The sequence below is a fragment of the Thermobia domestica genome, chromosome 11 (genome assembly GCF_964235325.1).
Source record: "Thermobia domestica chromosome 11, izTheDome1.hap1.1, whole genome shotgun sequence".
In the NCBI taxonomy this organism is placed as follows: domain Eukaryota; kingdom Metazoa; phylum Arthropoda; class Insecta; order Zygentoma; family Lepismatidae; genus Thermobia; species Thermobia domestica.
The window spans coordinates 237,503,667-237,524,829 of record NC_137464.1 but is presented as its reverse complement, the minus strand read 5'-3'; the positions used below and the strand labels follow the sequence as shown (position 1 = coordinate 237,524,829).

The 21,163-nt window shown below is 36.2% G+C and overlaps 1 protein-coding gene across 3 annotated transcripts in view; it reads left to right on the top strand.

Moving 5' to 3' along the window:
• Positions 1 to 5,454: 5,454 nt before the first annotated feature.
• The window catches only part of LOC145664834 (uncharacterized), a 28,644-nt gene continuing 12,935 nt past the window's right edge, over positions 5,455 to 21,163 (top strand). The window contains exons 1-2 of one of the 3 annotated variants that reach the window (XM_081731836.1): positions 5,455 to 5,920; positions 18,064 to 18,161. In XM_081731836.1, the coding sequence (XP_081587962.1) occupies positions 5,556 to 5,920; positions 18,064 to 18,157 (459 nt within the window). In that variant the 5' untranslated portion in view covers positions 5,455 to 5,555 and the 3' untranslated portion in view covers positions 18,158 to 18,161. Of the gene's footprint in view, positions 5,921 to 7,560; positions 11,779 to 18,063; positions 18,162 to 21,163 lie in introns of those variants that run through there. The other 2 variants (XM_081731834.1, XM_081731835.1) reach the window with 2 other exon arrangements.

Below are 21,163 nucleotides of genomic sequence, written 5' to 3'. Positions count from 1 at the left end.
GCATTGATTTCCAGTAATAGTTGTAAACTTTCGTAATTTTATTCTCTATTTGAATAGTAGTTTAATTTCGAATCTTTTACGGTTAAAAATATTTTTGTGAAATGTAACGGAATACATTGAAATGCTCCTACCCCCACGGGTACGTGTTCCAATTATAAATCGATTTGAGGTTCAGCGTACAAATGAGAAACTCCCAAAGCGAAGTACAATATTGTAACGTTGTTGACATACATATGAATAACTGGTGATTAGGTCGTTAAGCTGTACATAAAATCATATAAATTTTCATTCATATTACGCAGACAAGTACACACAGAACAGCATATGAATCTTTATCTGACTTTTGTTTCTCTAACTTTCTGATAGCCTTTAGAAATAATATCTTTACAATCGAAATATTCGTTAAACATTATTATTATTACTATCCTTCAATATTCATTATACATCATATTCTTCATTACTTTAAATTCTTCATATTACATAACTATTTTACATTATATTCCGTCGAAGCTGTTTCAAAGTTAGTATTACACTTCTGACATAGTCATCATTACAAATCATAATTGATTCTCAATCCATACGCCTGTAACTTGTCCATCCTACCTGCAGTGTGGATCCTACGCAGTTTCGACGCTACGCAGTTTCGACCGTACGCAGTTTCGACGCTACGCAATTTCGACGCTACGCAGTTTCGATCCTACGCAGTTTCGACCGTACGCAGTTTCGATCCTACGCAGTTTAGGTCGTGTGGAGTCCATGAATATAACCCTAATTTATAGCTGCACAGGTTAAACAAATTAAAGAGAGAGAGAAAAAAATATTTTTTGAGCGCATGATTAAAACTTAAATTATTTCAGGGCAACTGCGTAGGATCGAAACTGCGTACGGTTGAAACTGCGTACGATCGAAACTGCGTAGGATCGAAACAGGTTTTGAGCTGAATTTTTCGATCGTACGCAGTTTCGATGCTACGCAGTTTCGATCCTACGCCGCATTCCCGTATGTGGTCCCTAGTTCAAACACCGCGAAAATAGTTTTGTGGTGGGCAACATTATGCTACATTTTCCCACACTTTCATTCCTTTCTCGTCGTCACCGTCTCCTTTAGCCTAAACGGCATAAGCGTGGGACGTAAAACTAAAGATTTCATTTGCACCAGTGTTAGTCCATCTCATCAAAGATATAACAATCTCCAAATTTTATGCCATAAAAGGGAACGAAAGCATTCGTAAACCTGTACTATTTCATAACGTAATGACTCATCAAGACCATATTTTTAGTAATTTTAAAGAATCATCATGACCTCTGATCCAAAACTCCCAATTCAATGACGTCATAGCCTGGCCAAGGTACCACTGATTCATTCGTACCAGCGTGCATGACCCCTGAATAAGCATAAGCAAAATTTCAATTCCGGGCCAAAGCATCCCTGATTCATTCACTATGGACCATGGGGACCCAAAATTGGATTATTAAGAGTGCGGTAGAGTGCTGTCAGTACTACTGAGACAATGTTTAGCAGAAAGGGCCTAGCTTGCTTTTCTTTTTAAAGAAATGTTACAATTTTGGTAGTTTCTATTCACATTACTTTAGTTTAGGTTGGTTCAGGTTAGTTACGGTTATGTTACGTTAGATTATATTAGTATATGGGTCTAACACAATTTTCAAAAAGTTATAGAATTTCGCTTACTTCTATTAATATTAGGTTAGTTTAAGTTAGTTAATTTCATTAGGTTAGATTTGGTTAGGTTGTGTTAGGTCTAAGTACTTGCATCTTCCATTTCTCCTGTAAATTCTGCCTACTTCTGGACCCCTTCTGCGAAACATTTACCTAAATGAGTGCATATGAAAGATGACCGGTGAACTATTTTCCACCACCGGTATATTTCTGCATAGTTTACAGAAGCTATAATTTATGTTTATAAGTGGAGCGCTACTATCACGATACCATGACATGTGCTGTTCAAACTCGTATCATTGCTAAAACCCATTCGTTTTCACTACATTCACTGACGCACCTGTTTCCTTCGCTCGCACCCCCTAGCTGACGCTCGGGCCCCCCCTTCGCCATGCTCTGACTCGGTTAGTTACCATTCGTACTTTCTAGAAACTACCTAGCGCAACTTGGTTTGCGTTTTTTGCACTATAGTTTTTATACTATATATCTGGACTCCGTATTTGTACACAAATCGTAAAAGAATTGTAGTATATCAACAATTGCTTTTGGTGGTTCCCTTAAGGGATTTTATCTATGCTATGTTAGATATTTTCATGTCGGTCAACGCAAAGTATTTAGGAAACAGTGACAAATTATAATTTTTCAACAATTATTTCGAGTGGTACATCTAAAGTAAACCTGCACGATCAGAAGATACCTCATCAGTTGTGTTTTCAATTGTTTTGTTTTTACTTTCTCTCACCTGATGTTGCTTAAATCGAAATCTTACGAATTTTCTTTCCAAAATAGAGCGTGCTCTAAAGAAGAGAAATCTCATAGGATCTTTCAGAACACAGGAAATGACATGCGATCATTCATTCATTCATTTATTTGCCTGTTTCATTAGCTTACAAAGCATGAGAAATTCTCATGTAAGCATTACAGTTGTCAGAAAGACAAAAAGAAAAAAAAAACATACAATATTGTCAAGTACCATGACTCTAGGACAAATCGTAAGAGATTTCCTAGGATCTATCTTATAGTGTATTGTCACATTTTTCACACATAGCCGGCCTTACTGTATTGTCACATTTTTCCTTATTTAGGTAGGTAGGAATGACCGCTCGAGACGTTACTAATTTCAGTCATCTGCATCTGTCTATCAATCTCTTTTCTCGAAAACGACCGCGGAGCCCAGGACGGTAGGTTTGAGCGGATCTGTTTTGTCAATTGTTTCGACCGAAATACCGCCCAAAACAATGAGGTCATGTGGTTATCGAAGCCGTACATGAGAACAAAGTCGCTTCGTATTTTGAAGTGAATTAAATCAATAAGAATATAGCCTTTTTTCCTAAACCCTAAACCTTTTTTAACTTGATGTAATAAATAACCTATATGATACAGATTGATACAATTGGATTTTGGGGAGTATTCCTTTTCCATCCAGGGGTGTCTGTAAAGAAATTTGGAAGGGTGTTGGGGGAGATGTAAATTAATCCCTGCAGGGTGCATGTGATTTTTATTCGAGAAGACTAGTCGTGCGTTCATTACGTTGAAATTTTATATAGGTTGAAAATTACTTTTGAAACATGAACATATATATTATATAAATATTTAGAGCTATCTGTATCTATTTTCTCTCGCGCGCGAGAACAAATGATCCTTAACTTTTTAGTTTTCTTTTGTATTAATTTTCATAGTTTCGCTGCAACATAAACAATTGAATAGTCAAAAATATTTTTTCGCTCTACGACTTTCGATAAACTTCGGATCCATTTTTGCCATACCTTAACTAGTAAACTTTTGTATGTATATATGAACTTTAAAGGTATGCAGAGACATTTTTTTGCTCGAAATTGAGTTAAGAATATTTTTTAAATAGACTATGTTCTTTCTAGTGATGTAATAACATAAGTCTGAGAGCATCCTACTACTTTGTAACTACTGAGTGTAGTTTGAAAAACAGTACTGTAGGTCTTATTTAAGGAAACGGTTTTTCGCTTCTCCTGTAAAATTATGAAATCATGACTTGGTTTAATTTACTTCCGAGGTACAAAGATAATAAAATCACCACCATAATCATAATCAACCATTATTAATCCACTATTGGATGAAGGTTCTTTCCCAGTCTTCTCCACAACTATCGATCTTGAGCAATTGTTTTAGAGGTTATTCCCCAGTGGTATTTGATTTCGTCACACCTTCTTGTATACGAACGTTTCCTGTTCTGTTTTTGTCGCGTGGTATCTAGTCTAGATTTGTTTTCGACCATCGATCATAATTTCTTAACACATTATCCAGTTAAAATTATTTCTTTAGTAACAGTCATTAGTTGCCAAATAATTCATTTCTATATATTTGGGGTGCATATAGTCCAAATCCGCAACTTTTGGAGCACAGACACGCTACATTTTTTTAAATTTTCGGATCTGGCAACATTGTGTACACCTGTTCACGCTAGTAAAGGGAATATCAATGTGCTGTCTTAAACAATTATAAAGTCTGATCATATATTTTCGATTGCAAGAGTAAAGTTGCTTCTATGAACCAGTGATGCCAATTGAAGGGAAATTTCCCTTGGCGCAGGGAAATTTTGAGTAAATTTTAGAGAAAAGGGAAAAAGGGAAATTGCTTGTAATCTCTCAATATTGCAGGGAAATTTGAACCTCTCTTCAATCATTTATAGATTGAATATATTTACATATCTGATTAATCTAATTAAAATTCAGTATAAATTCAACATCCTATTTGTTGCAAACATAATCCGTTGCACATATTTCACATATATTCTCACAAGTTATCTTGTTTTGCATTCATTAATATTTATCAACACACATCGATCAACATATTCAGTTAAATTCGAAACATTACAACAATGCTTATTTAAAATCTTTTATCAAAATTAATCTTCCCATTGTTGAATTATATGCAATGCAATAAGATGAAATATTTCTCAATTAAATTATCACTCCAACTATTGTAACAGTTTGGTTTTTCCAATCAGATGTTTTTCCCAACCAGAAAATTGATTGTGAAGAGGATTAATCGATATAAGAGAAGAAAATCTGCGTGTCGTGAATGTAAATATGTATATATGGGTGAATACTGGGTCATTAGTGTATGTGTGTCTGTGTAAGTTTACACATTTTCTGGTGACTGTGCGCACAGAATTATTAATTCTTAAGAATTCCGCATCTCTAAACTTTGTATTGTGCTTACGAACATTCCTCGTGTACAGCCAAAGACAGTAGCAGCTAGAGTTTTCTTTGTAACTGTTCGTATTCGTTTCAGTAAATATGGGAGTGCTGTTCTTAAGTAAGTACATACCAAATATATACTTAATATTTTCTTTGTACCTTAGGTTACATTAATATTAAAATCTATAATGATGTCTAGGATAAAAATTAAATTTACATAATATTTATTTTATATTTTTAATGATTTATTTAGGTTGTCCGTCCTGACCGAGGTATTTATAGGGTTTTTCCTCAGTCACACAAGCAAATTTACAGATTGCACCTTTAACATAGGTCCTGGCCTACACCTTTCCATATCCTTTCCCCTCCTCTAGCGCGATGCCTCAGATACCTAAAGAACAAATGAAGTAAAATTCTGCGTAAGCTCAAAGGAAGGCTGTCAGGTATCTGCTTGTATGTGGTTATAAGATTGGGGAGAGGGGGTGGAAGCGAAAACGATTAAAAAGTACTTGAACGGTTTGGATGAAGGGAAATTTTGTCCGGAAAAGGGAAATTCTGAAGCTTGTGAAGGGAAAACGACTCTGAAGGAATTGGCATCACTGCTATGAACGTTCTTCTAAATCATTTCAGGAGCACTGGCAGCGTAAAGTATAACAGAAGTATCAAACACGGTTGCAAAGTCGTAAGATATATGAACTCATAATGGCTGATGAGACGTCTGTTAAGTTGGAGTTTATGTGTAAAGAAGAAATAGAGAATGGCTTTCCTCAGGAAGATCCACTCGAAGGGAAAGGGTGGACATACAAACTGATGACTAACAACAAAGACTTAATATTATCTACAACGGAACGAGAGCGAACGAAGGAGAAGGATGTAGCTATGCATTATTCGGATGTGAAACTGAACACTGATGAGGTGAAATCAAAATTTGCAGTAGAAGAAAATCCTGCATTTGAAAGTAATTTAGAAACGCTAAGAAAAACAGTGGTTAAAGAGACTTGCACGTCGTACTCGAATGACTACAAACAATTAACAACAAAAAGTTTAAATTCAGTTGGGCCAGAAAGGTAACGTGAAATTTTTTATATAGTGATTTGTTCAGATTGAATATAGGTGTAAAGTAAATGAGTTTGGGTAATTTATACGGAAACTGGACATTAGTGCTGTATCGCCGGATTACACGAAAATCGAAAATAATGGGGATTTTATTTAGTTTCTTCTCAAAATATTAGGTTGTAACTCTGGCACATTTCGTTGTGATTATTGTTCAAAATGCAGTCATTTTGATGAATGGTTACCGCGTTACTAAAGGTCTGTCTACTTCATGAAACATGTTAGCATTGATGGGAAGTGGGAATATTCCCGGTGGGAAGGAATTTAAAAAATGGGAATATTCCCAGGTATTTCGCTGGTCTACAAATTCCCGGGAAGGAATTTATTTCCATTTGTTAACTTTATTTTCCAAATTTTAAGAACCATATGATTAATTACTTTATTTTAATATATTATGATTTACTTCTTGGTTTTAAAGAATTTGGATTTTAGAAAAATTAAAATTCTTTACCGTACTTTATATAACTATTAATATGATTTTTTAATTTCCATTTCCATTTGCACTAAAACGCAATTTAATTATTTAGTACTGGGGGCCAAAAATAGCAAAAGGTAAAATGATTTACGGAAGAAATGAGTTGATAGTGTTGTTCAAGTAATCAAGAAAGTATCGAACACAATATTTTTTAAGGCAGTAGGAAACTTGCACAAACCGTAAAGGTAAGTGGAAGTGATTTATGTGAGAAAAGAAAGTGAACTGTTGGTAACGAAGATAGAAAACAATGTGCCCTGCGTGGCTCTAACCCGCCTTCACTCGCTAACGGTCGCTCTGCAATGATATCTGAATTTAATATTGGTAACCTGATTTAAGCTATGAAATCATAAAACAACCGCATCGGAATAGAATATCGCAAAAAAGTAGGTGCAAAAGCTGGGCCCCCAATGCTAAACAATTGGCAAAACTAACAAAGTACTAATTTACAATTGAGGAACCATTTTGTAAAGTAATGTAGAATAATGTAGAAATAGAGGTGAAGTACCTACTATGAATAAACCCTAAACCATCGATAGTAGTAGACGTCGACCTGTCTCCTCTCTCTGACTCGAATTTCTGAAGATGTACTCGGACTTCTCTTACATGTGAATTAACTCATGAAATTTCGAGAAATGGGCAGGAAGAAAGGTCGTGTGTGGCAATGTTACATGCAAAATTATAAAGATAAATCAGTATCTTGCAAATATTGTGAACATACATATTTATTCGCAAATGTTGAGAAAATTGTTTACAACATTTAAAAATTTAATGTGTTTGTAATATCAGTAGTAGAGTCTAGTTTTTTTTAAAAAATAAAACATGTAAATTTAAACTGTTTAGCGGTTTAAAAGTATGGGTCTATTATACCATTTTTCACACACATTTACTTTCATAGAATATATTGTAAATAAATATCCATTTATGCGTACTCTCTAAATATAATTAAATATTTGTAAAATAATATAATACAGTTCAGAATATACACTAGAAAGACTCCTCTGGGGACACCAGTAATAACATACTGTGATATAAAAGCGATTTTAACTTTGAAATCATAATACAGTAATAGAATGCAATTTTCTTTGCGATTGTACATAAATTCCCGGAAAATTCCCATTTTGGGAATCTTCCTGGGTATATTCCTGAAAAATATCCCCGGGAAAATACTCATCAGTGCAATTTTAGCCGATCTCTTTAGTATGACTCTAATCACGCGTAAGAACGACTCTGCGTACGGCCTACATTGTCAGTGTGTCATAAAAGCTAGTGCAAAGCGCGAACCGACTTGTGCTAGGTGATCACTAGAAAGCACTACTGCCATCTAATCGGCTCAGACCAGGAACACAGTACGGAGCTTGACCGTTAAATAGGAAATGCGTCCATAGTAAGGAAGCGCGTCAGCGGCAGTGGGTATCCGCATAGTCAACGATATTGGAAAAATACAATATGTTTTAAATTCTTGGCTTATGTGTTGCACAACTTTGGGTGAGATTCTAAAGTCATCCAAAAAAGTACCAAAATGTACTAAATTAGGTTAGATTGGAATAGGTTTGGTTAGGTATTCCTATTCTTTTCTGTACTTTCGTTTCTACCTTACAACAAACTGTCCGCCTGTTTACTAGACCATGTCTCTCACATAATTTCTAAAAGTAAAATTCTTTACTTCTCTATAATTCGACAAAGCTCAAACAACATATGTGACAATCTTGTTATTTACGCACCATTTCCACACTTCATTTCTCCTAACTTGTGCACTTCTCCGCCAAATAATACTTTTCGCCTCAACATGTAGTGTCGATTACATCAAAAACAACTAACTTGTATTTTCTTAACTTCCAACTATTCCCCGAAGGATTGGGTGGCTTAAACTAGCCAGTCCCCCCAAAAAAAATAAGTTCAAGAAAAAAAAGGGAAAATGCTTTAAATCGTGTATACTGCATGATAACGTTTCCGTATATCAATCTGTCTGCATTGATTTTATCTCTTTCATCTTTTATCCAAGGCGTCTTAGTGGAACCTTCTTTCAACTGTAAACCAAGTAGCGGTTCGGATGTCACTTTAAGCGAGTCTTCTTGAGAAACTCGGTATTACATAAGGATCTTAAGCCTAACATACGAAACAAAAGCAAATTGTATGTTTTTGCTTGTCTGAATGTCTGTTGTTTTATAAACAAGTGAAAGTTGCTTAAATATTTTGATAGAAATTAACAAAATTTATCAACTGCCTACGTAGCTTCCAACATTAGTTTGGATTGGACTCTCATTTTTTTTTTTTTTTTTTTTTTTTTGAAGTATTTAATGATATTTGCATACTAAATTTGCAATTTAATATCTCAGTTTTGGTGTACTGATTATGATAAGGTGACCGTAAAATTTTGCATGTAATGCACTAACAGGATCTTCCCCGTGTTGCTTTGCATTGAAAGTAATAACAGGATATTCCCGGTGGCTAAGGCGGGAGGTTCCCGATTCAAGAATTTTACTGACCGGACCACCCAACTATATAGTAAAATTGGACAATCTCGATTTCCAAATAAGCGAATATACTATTAGTGTTCGAGTGCAGTAAAGGCAATTTCCATTCTGCTGTTCCAATTCCAAATGGAGGGCAATTTCCCTCGCAAGTAAGCCGAGGAGCGGTTTGGATTCCGTTTTTAGCTTATGTGTCCCCTTCCTGTATAGCCCCATTGTTGTATAATAACACCAAATCGAAACAAACTTAATTCTATCCGTATGTATTATAAGTACATAGAGTAAATTATTTAAACAGAAAAAGATGGATTTAAACAAAAACATATTTTAAAAAGGAAAAAGACGTGGTTTTTGCCAACCCTGATTCCCCTTACCTGACTTTCCGTTACTCTTCGTCTTAAAACAAAATAAATACTACAATTCATCTAGTATATTTTCTGAATTCTCCGGCGATATAGCAATTAACCCGTAAAAAGCAATCCTTCGCGAGAAATAGGTATGGGAAATTCCTCGAATTTAAATTCATAATCTTCAGTTTGGAAGTAGTACACATACACTAGATGTACTCAAAAACAAGTGATCGATATCACCCATACAAATCTGATGTAGCTTTTATGTCGGTTGAGTAATGATTACTTTGTTATTGATACACATTTCTCGCCAATCCTTGAATATCTTTACAAAATGGGTACTCTACAATAATGTTTCATATATAGAGCCTTCAGCAATAAAACAAGTAGCGTGACTGAAGGGTACCCGAACATTTCAGAAAATTCAAATTTGAAATGTACTACAAAAAAATATATGGACGTTTGTGATTTTACACACGATTTATCTCGAATGCGCCCAGCCACATTTTTCCAGAGGGCTTTCAAGAATATTAGCAAAACAAAAATGAGAGAATTGAAATCAAAAATGGGTTCAGATTTGTTGTAAAAATCCAAACATAAATTCGTTGCATATTTACTCCTTTTTGAGAAAGTCGACTTCATGTATTTTCAACAATCACTTTGGAGTTGCATTCCTTCATGCAGCTTCACTTTAGGTGTTTTCCGGTGTTAGTGATGTGCAATTTTCCGGCAAAATATTTTTTGGGAATGTTCCTGGGAAGATTCCCAAAAATGGAGATATTCCGGGGTTTCGTACAAACACAAACAAAATTACATTTTATTATAATATTATGATTCGAAAATAAAATTCGATTTTTTTATATCATTATGGGTATATTTATTACTTTTATCTCCAGAGGATTCTTTAAAAAGTGTGTTGAGAATGGTATTTGTTATTTTATTATATTTAGAGAGTATGCATAAATGTATATTTGATTACAATGTTTTATGCAAGTAAATATATTGGAAAAGCATTTGGTATTGAAAGTCTATATACTTTAACATCGCTAAACACTTTAAACATATCTAAATGGATTTTCTAAATCTGACACTACTACTGACATTATAAACATATTAAGTTTTCAAGTGTTATAAACAAATTGGTTATGGTAACTGCCGGAAAACACATACTCTGTGAAAAAATTCTTAAGGTTGCCACAGCATTGGATGTTATACATACAGTATGTTGATTTGAGGTACACTGTACTTTATTACTATGTAATATTCAATCTATAATTTAAGAAGATAGGCTATTTCGATGTTTATACACGGTGTTACAAAAATTTGCCAACAATATTAGGTACACTTACGTCCAAAATTAATGTCGCATGTCTATAAATTTGTTGTTGTACTAATAAAGTTTGATAACTATTTCGCCCGGTATTTCTTATAATGTTAGTATGTGTGTAATAGGCAAAGACATGTATGTGACAAATTTCATGTGAAAAGAGCAGTAAATAAGAAAAATAAAACGAAAATAAGACTTCCTGGTCCATTTAACAACATTTTGTTTTACTTACTCTAACTTTTGTATTTATAATTCTTTTTCTATGAAATTTACCATAAATATGCATTTTCCGATTATGCACACAGTATCGGTATTAAAAGTACCCTGCAAAAGCTTTTTAGAATTATATTCTTACAAGAAGACAGTTATAGATATGCGACAATCATTTTGGACATGAGAGTACATAAATACACACGTAAAAAGAAGCAAACAAATCCTAATTAACACAAGGTCCGGAAACCCGCCACTAATGAAACGGTCTCAGAAGTAACCCTAATTTTGATATGTAAACATTAGATTTTAAAAGAATATGTATTTAGGACTACAGAGATCTCTTTATACAATCTGATTCTTCCTCAGAGAGCGAAAATAAAGTTAGAGACAGCAGACAGACCGACATCTATTACTAACGGTCGTTCGGGGTATACTGATGGTATTTCGTTTATGTTTCTACAGAATTTCTACATTTATTTACAGCCTGGTTTCTTTTCGTCATTTAAAAATAAATACCTTTCTACTTTCTACTGCAATGGAAATGGAAATCAGTCATATTTTGTTAAAAAAGTAGAGTCAGTGAATTTAAATTTTTTAAAACTCCAAATTACTTAAAATCTAGAAGTAAATGATAACAATTGAAAGTAGAGTAACTTTCATATGGTTCTTATAATCTGGAAAAGAAACTAAAGAATTGGAAATAAATTCCTTCCTGGGAATTTATATGCCAGGGGAATAACATGGAATGTTCTCACTGCCCATCACCATCCAGTGTACGTACATACCAATGATTATTGAGGAAAAGACTGTAGTCAACTTGTGCGGCTGGCAACTTGAAAGCACGAATGCTATGTACGATTTGTCAGAGCAGGAGCGCAGAATGTTGGCTGGAACAGAAGCAAAAAAATGTGTCGGTTTGGCACAATCGCGTCACCAAAGTTGAGTATACATATAAACAAGGATATCACAAATCACGGTATATTGCACAAAATTACTTACCTTGCATGTTAAATTATGTATTTGTAGTCTAGTATAAACGTTACAGATAACACCCCGATATGTGTACATTGCTTACATATTTGTGTTCCAAAATGAAACAATAAGAACGTAAATTTCGCAATTACGTGAATCCCTTAACTCTCGGAACTTTCTATAGTTGCATGTCATGAGTTAGAATGTTTACTGCTGATACTTCATTTCACTTAAAAAATTGTTACTAGCTACTTTGTGGGCGAATCCGTGCATAAGAAGTTCAATCTTCATTAATTCGTTTTTACGTGTACAGGCATCGCATATGCAACAACACATTTAGAGCGTTTACACACTAGTCTATTAAAATAATATTACGAATTTATTATATAAATTTCACAAGTCTGTATAATTTTCAGTAAATCTGCACCAGTGAATGCTTGCAGGGTAGTTGCTCTGGTATACAAATTTAGACCGTAGAGTTTGTATGTTTCAAAGTAGTTTTCTCCAAGACGTCATAGTTTGGAATAAATCGTAAACTTTCCCGGCGGGAGCTCATGTGGTTCGGATTCCACGTTAATCAGTAGGTCCACGTCTCATATAGCCTCGCTGCTGAACGGGACGATAAACTCAAAATCAACTCAACTCAAATCGTAAACTATATATAATTTTATTTGGTTTTCCGTAACTGGGAGAGAAAGCGTGAACAGAGAAAAGGTGGTTCAGAATTTACTGTATATACAGGATGTTACAATAATTTGTCAGTATTTTTTAATAGGTTCCTCACTTCAAAATAAGAAGAAAAGTTCCTATGTATCTGTGGTCCAACATGTTACCGAGAACGTGAAAAAGTGAACTTTAAAGGTCCATAGTTCCACTATTATAGAACCGATCATAGTCATGTCAAGACATCACTGAGGAACCAATATATAAACTATCCAAATATCCTTCTTTCAGAAGCTCCGGTACTTACACAGTTATTTTAGGCAGGCTGGGAGTGCTTGATCACTCTCGACCTACTTCTTTATAAATTGTTGTGCAAATACCGAGCGTTCTTTAACATGGATTCACGTTTTCGGCACCCTATAACCGAAACTATTCACTTTTGAGCACAGCTCCTCCATGTGAACTTTTTTCTTTTGATGTGAAGAACCTGTTCCCAAAATATTGTGACACATTCTTGTAACACCCTCTCTCTCTCTCTCTCTCTTTCTATATATATATATATATATATATATATATATATATATATATCGGGTGTTGCAAAATAAGTGTTACAACTCTTGCATAGTTGTAACTACTCCGGATCTACAAGGTGCCGAAAGTGTGGGAAAATGTCTTTCTCACACCAAGTTCGGAAACTATCCAATGTAAAGACGGCGGAAAAAAATTCACTGAAGAAATCATACCTGCTGTATAGAAATTTGCATATTTCAAAATCCTAACATGCACGTGTAAGGGTTTCCCCAAAGGAACGTAGTGAGTCCAGGATAAACTGCCAAATGAAAATTGGTAAATGGATATGAATTAATAGAGTTTCTACCACGTTAGAGTAATTCGTTCGTTTCAAGTCGATATCTAGAACAAATACAAAATGCCGGACACCTTTATGCCCGTTGTGTGTGCTTTCATAATCGCCAGGTACTGATGCTTTCCAACAGTGACGTTCTAAGTATTAAGTGTAGCGAATTTGTTTTCATGCTCTAGAAAGACATCTGGAGTGTCGGTAGAGAACAACAGATGAAGCAGGGTGATTCACATGTGTGGAAACACTTAACGAAAATGCCCAGAAATACACTCATACTCAGTAAACTTGAGTTCAAAGCGTCGGATATATACGGATTAGCGTTAGAAACATGAAAGCCATTGCCAATTCACAAACAATATTCCCTCAATCCGATGCAATATGATGTGCATGTTTGTATACCAATGAGAATGGAACCACTGAGACAAAGGTGAATTTGTGCAAGGAAACTCACAGAAAACTGGGTAAACTAAATGAATGTCACTAGTGGGATCGCATGATCGATATTGAAATGTGGCCAATGTGTGTGTTGATATCAACATGTAGCTAATGGAGAAATGTCAACATGTCCTACTATTGCTAGGACTTCGTCCCAAGTGCGAAAAGTAGGAAAATAACGTTGTACATTCTGCTATTGCATCTGGTGCACTTATTGGTAGAACGTAACTAGAACACGATTGTATCAATGTCCCTCTTTGGGACATTGTCCCACAATCGACTTATATGAAAAGAAATCTCTTAATCTATAGTTCAAATTCTGATAGAGCGTGAAAATAACAAACTTATATCATGTCCCACGTCTTCTGGGACATATGACGTACTCGAGATATAGGAAAATACTTCCAGAAATTCGTATCTGACACAGCGCACATGCCAAGACAAAGACGGAAATTAACCAGTTTGGCACATGTAACACTACTGCTGGAACACCCTACATACGGAAAATAAAACGACATGAGAAATAGGAAGAAACGTCTTAAAGCTCTGATTGTTTACAACTGCGCAGTAGGAATAACAAAATGAAACACACAAGCAAGTCGGGAAGTTGTACAAGAGCGCTTGTCAAATAAAGTAGGCACTCCTCAAAGAAATGAATACAGAGAAAGTGAGGCTCCCTCGAAACCTATGAGCTAGAGCGCTGGCTTTCGCTCGCCTTGTCACAGTTTGCAATCCTACAAAAGCCCACGGCTTCAGATTCAATTCCCGAGTAGTTATTTTCCTTCGCACGTGGGACGGTGTCCCAGCAGTAGTGGGACATGTTGACATTTCTTCATTAGCTACAGGTTGATGTCAGCACAAACATTGGCCACATTTCAATATCGATCATGCGATCCCAGTAGTGACATTCATTTAGTTTAGGCAGATTTTTGTGAGTTCCCTTGCATAACTTCAACTTTGCCGCAGTCGTTCCATCCTTATTGGTATACAACCGTGCACATCATATTGCATCGGATTGAGGGAATATTGTTGGTGAATTGGCAATGGCTTTCATGTTCTTGACGCTAATCCTTACATTTCCGACGCTTTGAACTCACGTTTACTGAGTATGAGTGCATTTGTGGGCATTTTTCGTTGTTTCCACACATGTGAATCACCCTGCTTCATCTCTTGTGCTCTACCGACACTCCAGATGTCTTTCTGGAACATTTCAGTACAAATTCGCTACACTTAATACTCAGAACGTCACTGTTGGCCAGCATCCGTACCTGGCAATTATGCAACCACACACAACGGGAATGAAGATGTCCGGCATTTCGTGTTTGTTCCAGATATCGACTTAATACAAACGAATTATTGTTACCTGGTATAAACCCTATCAACTCATATCCATTTAGACCAATTTTCATTTGCCAGCTTATTCAGGACTCCCTACGTTCCTTTGGGGAAACCCTTCCGCGTGCATGGTAGGATTGTGAAACATGCTAAATTCAATACAGCACGTACGACTTCTTCAGTGAATTTTTTACCCGGCCTCTTTACGTGGCATAGTTTTCGAACTATTGGAGTCCGAAAGCCATTTTCCCACGCTTTCGGCACCTTGTAGATTCGAAACTATGTCTGATAGCCGAAAGTTCAAGAGAACTTTTTTCTTGTCTGAGTGGCAGGAGTCACCTCCGAAGAGTTCTAACACTTACTTTGCAACACCCTATATATATATATACTCAGATGGTGATCAGAAAAATAAAAACACATGTACGAAATTGCAACTTGCCAGATTAATGGTGTCGGGCCACCTTTCGCCTTCAGAATAGCTTTGATGCGACGTGGGATGGAGGCATAGAGGTCCTGAATGGTAGCAAGTGGAATTTTACACCATTCCTCGTGCAGGGCATCGGCCAGTTCTGTGAGAGAGGATAGAGATGGAAATCATCGCCGGAGTCGTGTTTCGAAGACGGACCGCAGATGTTCAATTATGTTTAAATCTGGGGATTGGGCGAACCAGGGGATATGTTGAACTTCATCCCGACGTTCCTCAAACCACACTGCAACAACGCCAGCTGTGTGAATGGGTGCATTATCATCCTGAAAGATGGCGTCATTGTCCGGGAACAACATTCGGACCATAGAATGCAAGTGGTCTCCTAAAATTGCAACATAATCGTTGGCAGTGATTCGTCCGCTAAGTGTGACTACAGAAACCAATGAAAACCATGATATTGCGGCCCACAGCATCATCGAGCCGCCGCCATATTTCACAGTTGGGCGGAGACAATGCAGATCATAAGCTTCTTTGGGCGTTCTCCACACGTAAACACGGCCCGTGGTTGGGAATAGGCTGAAGGATGACTCATCCGACCATATCACACGTTTCCAGTCCTCAACGGTCCAAGTTTCATAGTTGCGGCACCATTTGCGGCGTGCGAAAGCGTTATGGTCCCTGATGAGCGGTTTGGCCCGTGCAACACGACCTCGTAAGTTCATGTCATGTAATTCGTGGCAGACTGTGATTGTCGAAACAGGGTGGAGGTGCTGATTGAGTTTCTCCGTCACTTGCTCCGCAGTGGCACGACGGTTCTGCGTGACAATGCGCTTTAACACCCGGCGTGACCTGTTAGTCATGATTTTCTTCCGCCCACTGTTCCGCTTCCCCGATGTGGTTTTCCCGTGTGTTGTGTAGGCCGTCATCACCTTCGACACTGTCCCACGCGACACACCTAACACAGTAGCCACTTCCGTCACACTCACTCCACATAACCGTGCACCAACAATTTGTCCTCTTTGAAAATCTGAGAGGTATCCCATTTTACACTACCTCCGTCTGCTGCAGCCACTGGAGACTGCTGTTCCACTGCGCCTGACGTATTATGGAGAACGACCTAACACACCACCACCAGCGGTCCGGCGCTGTGGGTGCCCCACGACACCACTGCCAACCCACACATCTGATATATATATATATATATATATATATATATATATATATATATATATATATATATATATATATATATATATATATATATATATATGAAAACATGATGACATACATATATGACTTACAATCTGGAAGAGAGTACTATCGAGATGAGAGACCTATGGGTGTTGGGAAGGTAGCCGCTCTTAGTGTTAAATCGATGGTCTTAAGTTCCACTAAGCTGTTTGGTGGCAGATTGAATAACTAAGCCCATGATAAGTCAACAACTCTTCTCAGCTTGCCTAGGTGTTGTTCGTTGCTATTTATTTTATTCAGTTATATTATTATTATTATTATTATTATTATGCAATGGCAATCGCAGATACGGAGACCGCAAAAACGTTGCCTTTATTTAGTTTGTCACCAGTTTCGTGTTCCAAAATATTGTCTATAACTCTTTTTAATACATGTATTTTAACTGGCATACCACAAAACACATTTACGTTGGTTCTATTTCAAACATTCTGAATTTCAACCTCTTCTTTGTGCCGCTCTGGACCGTATCGTAGAAGTACGTATTTGACATCATACTATTCGTAGTGGTTGAGTGAAGTAAGTAGGGAGTTATTTTTCTAGAATGATGAAGGATGTAGGAATTTCTCCACTAACTAGCATTGATAAAATCTTCAATCGTTGTATTTAAACTTGTTTCAAACTTTGGCATCGGAGCGACTCCTTTTCTGCTTCTACCTGCGGATGATATAATTTGAGATCGTCTCATTTCTTTATAAGAGTAAATTGAGATCTTATTTAGAGTAATATAAGAATATCCCTAGGTAAAAGCCATGACAAACTTCCCAACTATTCTATTTAAAATTTATTTGAAACTTGGCCTAGTTATTGCCAATTATTTTACTTCTAACTACAGAGGGTATAATCTGAGATCAGATCTTTCTTATTAGAAGAACGAAATAAATTTGAGTTACTTCCTAGATTTTAGACCTACGTGAGGATGGCCATATATATAAATCACACAGTATTTTTTGTTTCTTACCCAAATTGTGCGGAAATTATGCGTATCATCTATAGCACTGTCGCTTCTAACTGTAGATAAAGTTTCGATCTTATCCTAGTTTTATTATACGAATGAAATAAATAATTTTGTGATCTGTTAAGAGTGAATGAATTACACTCTGCATTTTACAGAAATGTTTCTTGTATGGTTTATTAAAAATAAATTTTAAATTTAATTATTTATAGTTTCTTTTTCTACTTAAAATTATATTGTATTTTATCATTAACCACTGTTGCTTTGTTTCATTTTCCTTCATGTAAAAATGTATTATAATGTTAATTTTGTTGAAATTTTTTTGTTGCTGTGTTGTGATCTGATCTTGCTACCCTTCCGGAAGTGTCGTGGCTTGCTGGGATCGAGATAAATCGTTGGTAACACCAAGATTTTGCCACCTTTATACGAGTGAGACAGTGAGTTTTTCAAGCCATTAATTAAGTACGTATTTGACATCATACTGTAATCAGTATGAACAGTACATATAGTATTTTTACCTATCAAAATGTTATGTTTATCTATTTACAGCTGTATATATGTTTCAGGTAGCAGATTAAAATAGATTTATCAGTACAAAATAACTATGTAAAGTGTATTTTCAAAAACTAAACCCTTAGTACCTTCATAAGCTGTACCTTATACACGATGTTCGCATCTTCTGTGCAAATTTCCTTTCAATATACGTGCTCATTATGAGTATAAATCCATATCTAAGCAACCTCAATCTGTATTAGATGGCAGTAATATTTTCTCAGAAAATATGCTCCTAGTAGATTGGAAAATTATATCTTGTAAGTAGGGTCCGGATCTTTATGTAATATCAGCCCCGTAAATATGTACATAAATATGTAACAAAAATAGCTTAAAAATGTAAGGAATATGTAATATTATATATGTTACATATTTATGTGAACGTAATATTAACACGCGTATGAGTATACAGTATTTAAACGAATTATGAAAATAAAAAGGAAAATCTACTCCATTTTTTCCTACTTACGCAAGTCTCCCAATGAAGTGAAATGCTAGAACAGCTGAGAGAGCCATACGTCACTGACTGACTGATAGTATGATAATAAAAATCAGACGCGAATCCAGGAGGATGTGGTGTGGTGTGGTCCCGTTTCAAATCTAGAACATTTTTCACAAAATGCGCATCCGTCACCACGGCCCAATCTTGAAATCAATTATACGCAATATACAAATTTAAATACTAAAAGCAACTTGAGACGAAATGTATTGTTATATATATATATATATATATATATATATATATATATATATATATATATATATATATATATATTTGTTTATTTATTTCATGCAGGGAAAATCAGTCCTATATCTTTTAAACAATACCAGCTGAACTAAGATTGAAGAATATTTCCACTGGATTGAAGAATGTTTAATTTGAAATAAATACTTACAAAAGATGTGCCTGCAGTTCAACTGAGTTCTTGCACAATGGGTTACAAGGTATATTTGCAAATGATGAGAAGTAAAATCTTGTTTGCTATCGGATAAAATATTCTTGTCTGAATGGAATGATCTCTCCACACCATATGAGGTAACATGATTGTATTTCAACAGGGGGATGTAGTTGGGGGTAATATCTTCAGGAGGATTCTCTTTCACCACTGAGAATCTCACACACTGCCAATAGGCTGTCGTAACCCGGGTTTCTTTCCAACACTGTATTTAGTTTCTTTCGAAAATTTTTTCTTACATCCCCACACATACCTTGCAGCAGTCTCTTTGCATCCTCTATGATTTCCATGGATTCCAGAAGAGGCCGCCCAACAGTCTCTAGCTTTATAATGCTTGTAGGGAGCCAACTAAAATTGCTGTCTATGTATGCGATATCACATGCTACTTTTGAGTCATTAAACAGTTTCTGAACAATGCCAACTGACACAGCAGACGCCGATGTAAATAAATGAACAACGGGCTTAATTTTTTGAAAATTTTCATTGTAGAAATGTACTGCCTGTATCCAAGTGCACCATCTCTTTAGCACAGGCTCCGGAGGAAGTGGCATGTCTGGCAGTTGATCTATGTAAAATAAAACACGTTGTGGCTCCTTAACAAAAATTTTATCATGGAAGAAACTAGTTGAAGTTTTCTTCGCAAAAGTTGTCGCTCACCTCTCCAGCAACACGGTGAAAAGCATGGGCCATACAGGTGAAATTAATTAACTGAGGGTATAAAGCTATAAGTGCTCTAGCCCCTTTTAAGATGTACGCTGAACTGACTGTATAGAGAACAAAGACTTTTTCTTCCTGAACTCCCGGCCACAACATTTTAAGACCATCGTTTACAAAGCGAGTAATCGTGGAATGACTCTTGCGGTCCAGGAATTTACTCCGAATAAGATAGGATTTAGATGGAGCACCTTCACTTAACTTTCCGGTCACTAAATTTGCTACATAACGTCCCAAAACGTCTGTCGTTCGTCCACAGAAATCCATATATATGAACTACCTATTTCTGCCCTAATGGTATCTATAGCAAACAACAAACTTCGAGATAACACTTTCGAAAAGTGGATTCGTCAGGAATTCGACGCCCGCAGTTTCTGTCCAGAAAAGCACGGTATTTTGGCACTTGAACTTTGTTCCAAGGAATGTTTACTGGTATCATTGCTTGGCACAAGTCTTGAAAAACTGATGCACAGAATTATCTTGATGCATTTGTGTCAAGAGTACTTGTTTTCTTGCAGTTCGCAAATTATTTCTTGGATGGAGTGCACTTCGTACATGTTGTACTAACTGAGATTTCATTGGCCATTTTTTTTTATCACACACTTGGCACAACACCACATTACCATCGCTAGTAAACGCATCATCGATGGTTACCCACGACCGGGATTTCGCGGATAAAGTTGAGGCAACAGCAACCATTTCTAACTTCGACGGTCAGTACAGCACACGTGCGTTTTGCAACTGCAATACTAGAGTACTGTCCTCCTGTCATTCAGTTGAACAAGCGAAGTTCTTTGAAGGCTTAGGTTACGTGCTATGATATTGCCATTGCCGTCAGCTTCTTGGAACAAACTCTTGCAGTAAATTCCTGGAAGCACTCTGCATACAGTTTTAGGTTGAATTGTAGGATTTACTTTCTTCTTTTTTCCCATCCGAAATCCGTTAAAATCAAAAAGAATTCATTTTAGGATTTTCCTGGCCAGTCGCCTGTCGGGCACGTGATCTGTCTTCCTCCAGGTTTCAGAATAAATGGCACTGCTAATGTACCGCGGAGGGACGATTTTTAGTTGTTTCTTATATTTCTTTTGTTATCGGCGAAAATTCACCGGTGCATGGCTTAACAAATAAAGAAGAGAGATATTTCTCTTTCGGTAAAGAAACGAAAAGCTAGACATGGCAAAAGTGAATTCAGATGCAAACTTGTACAGTTTAAGAGTTTATTTTTTTTTTATTTTAAATTAA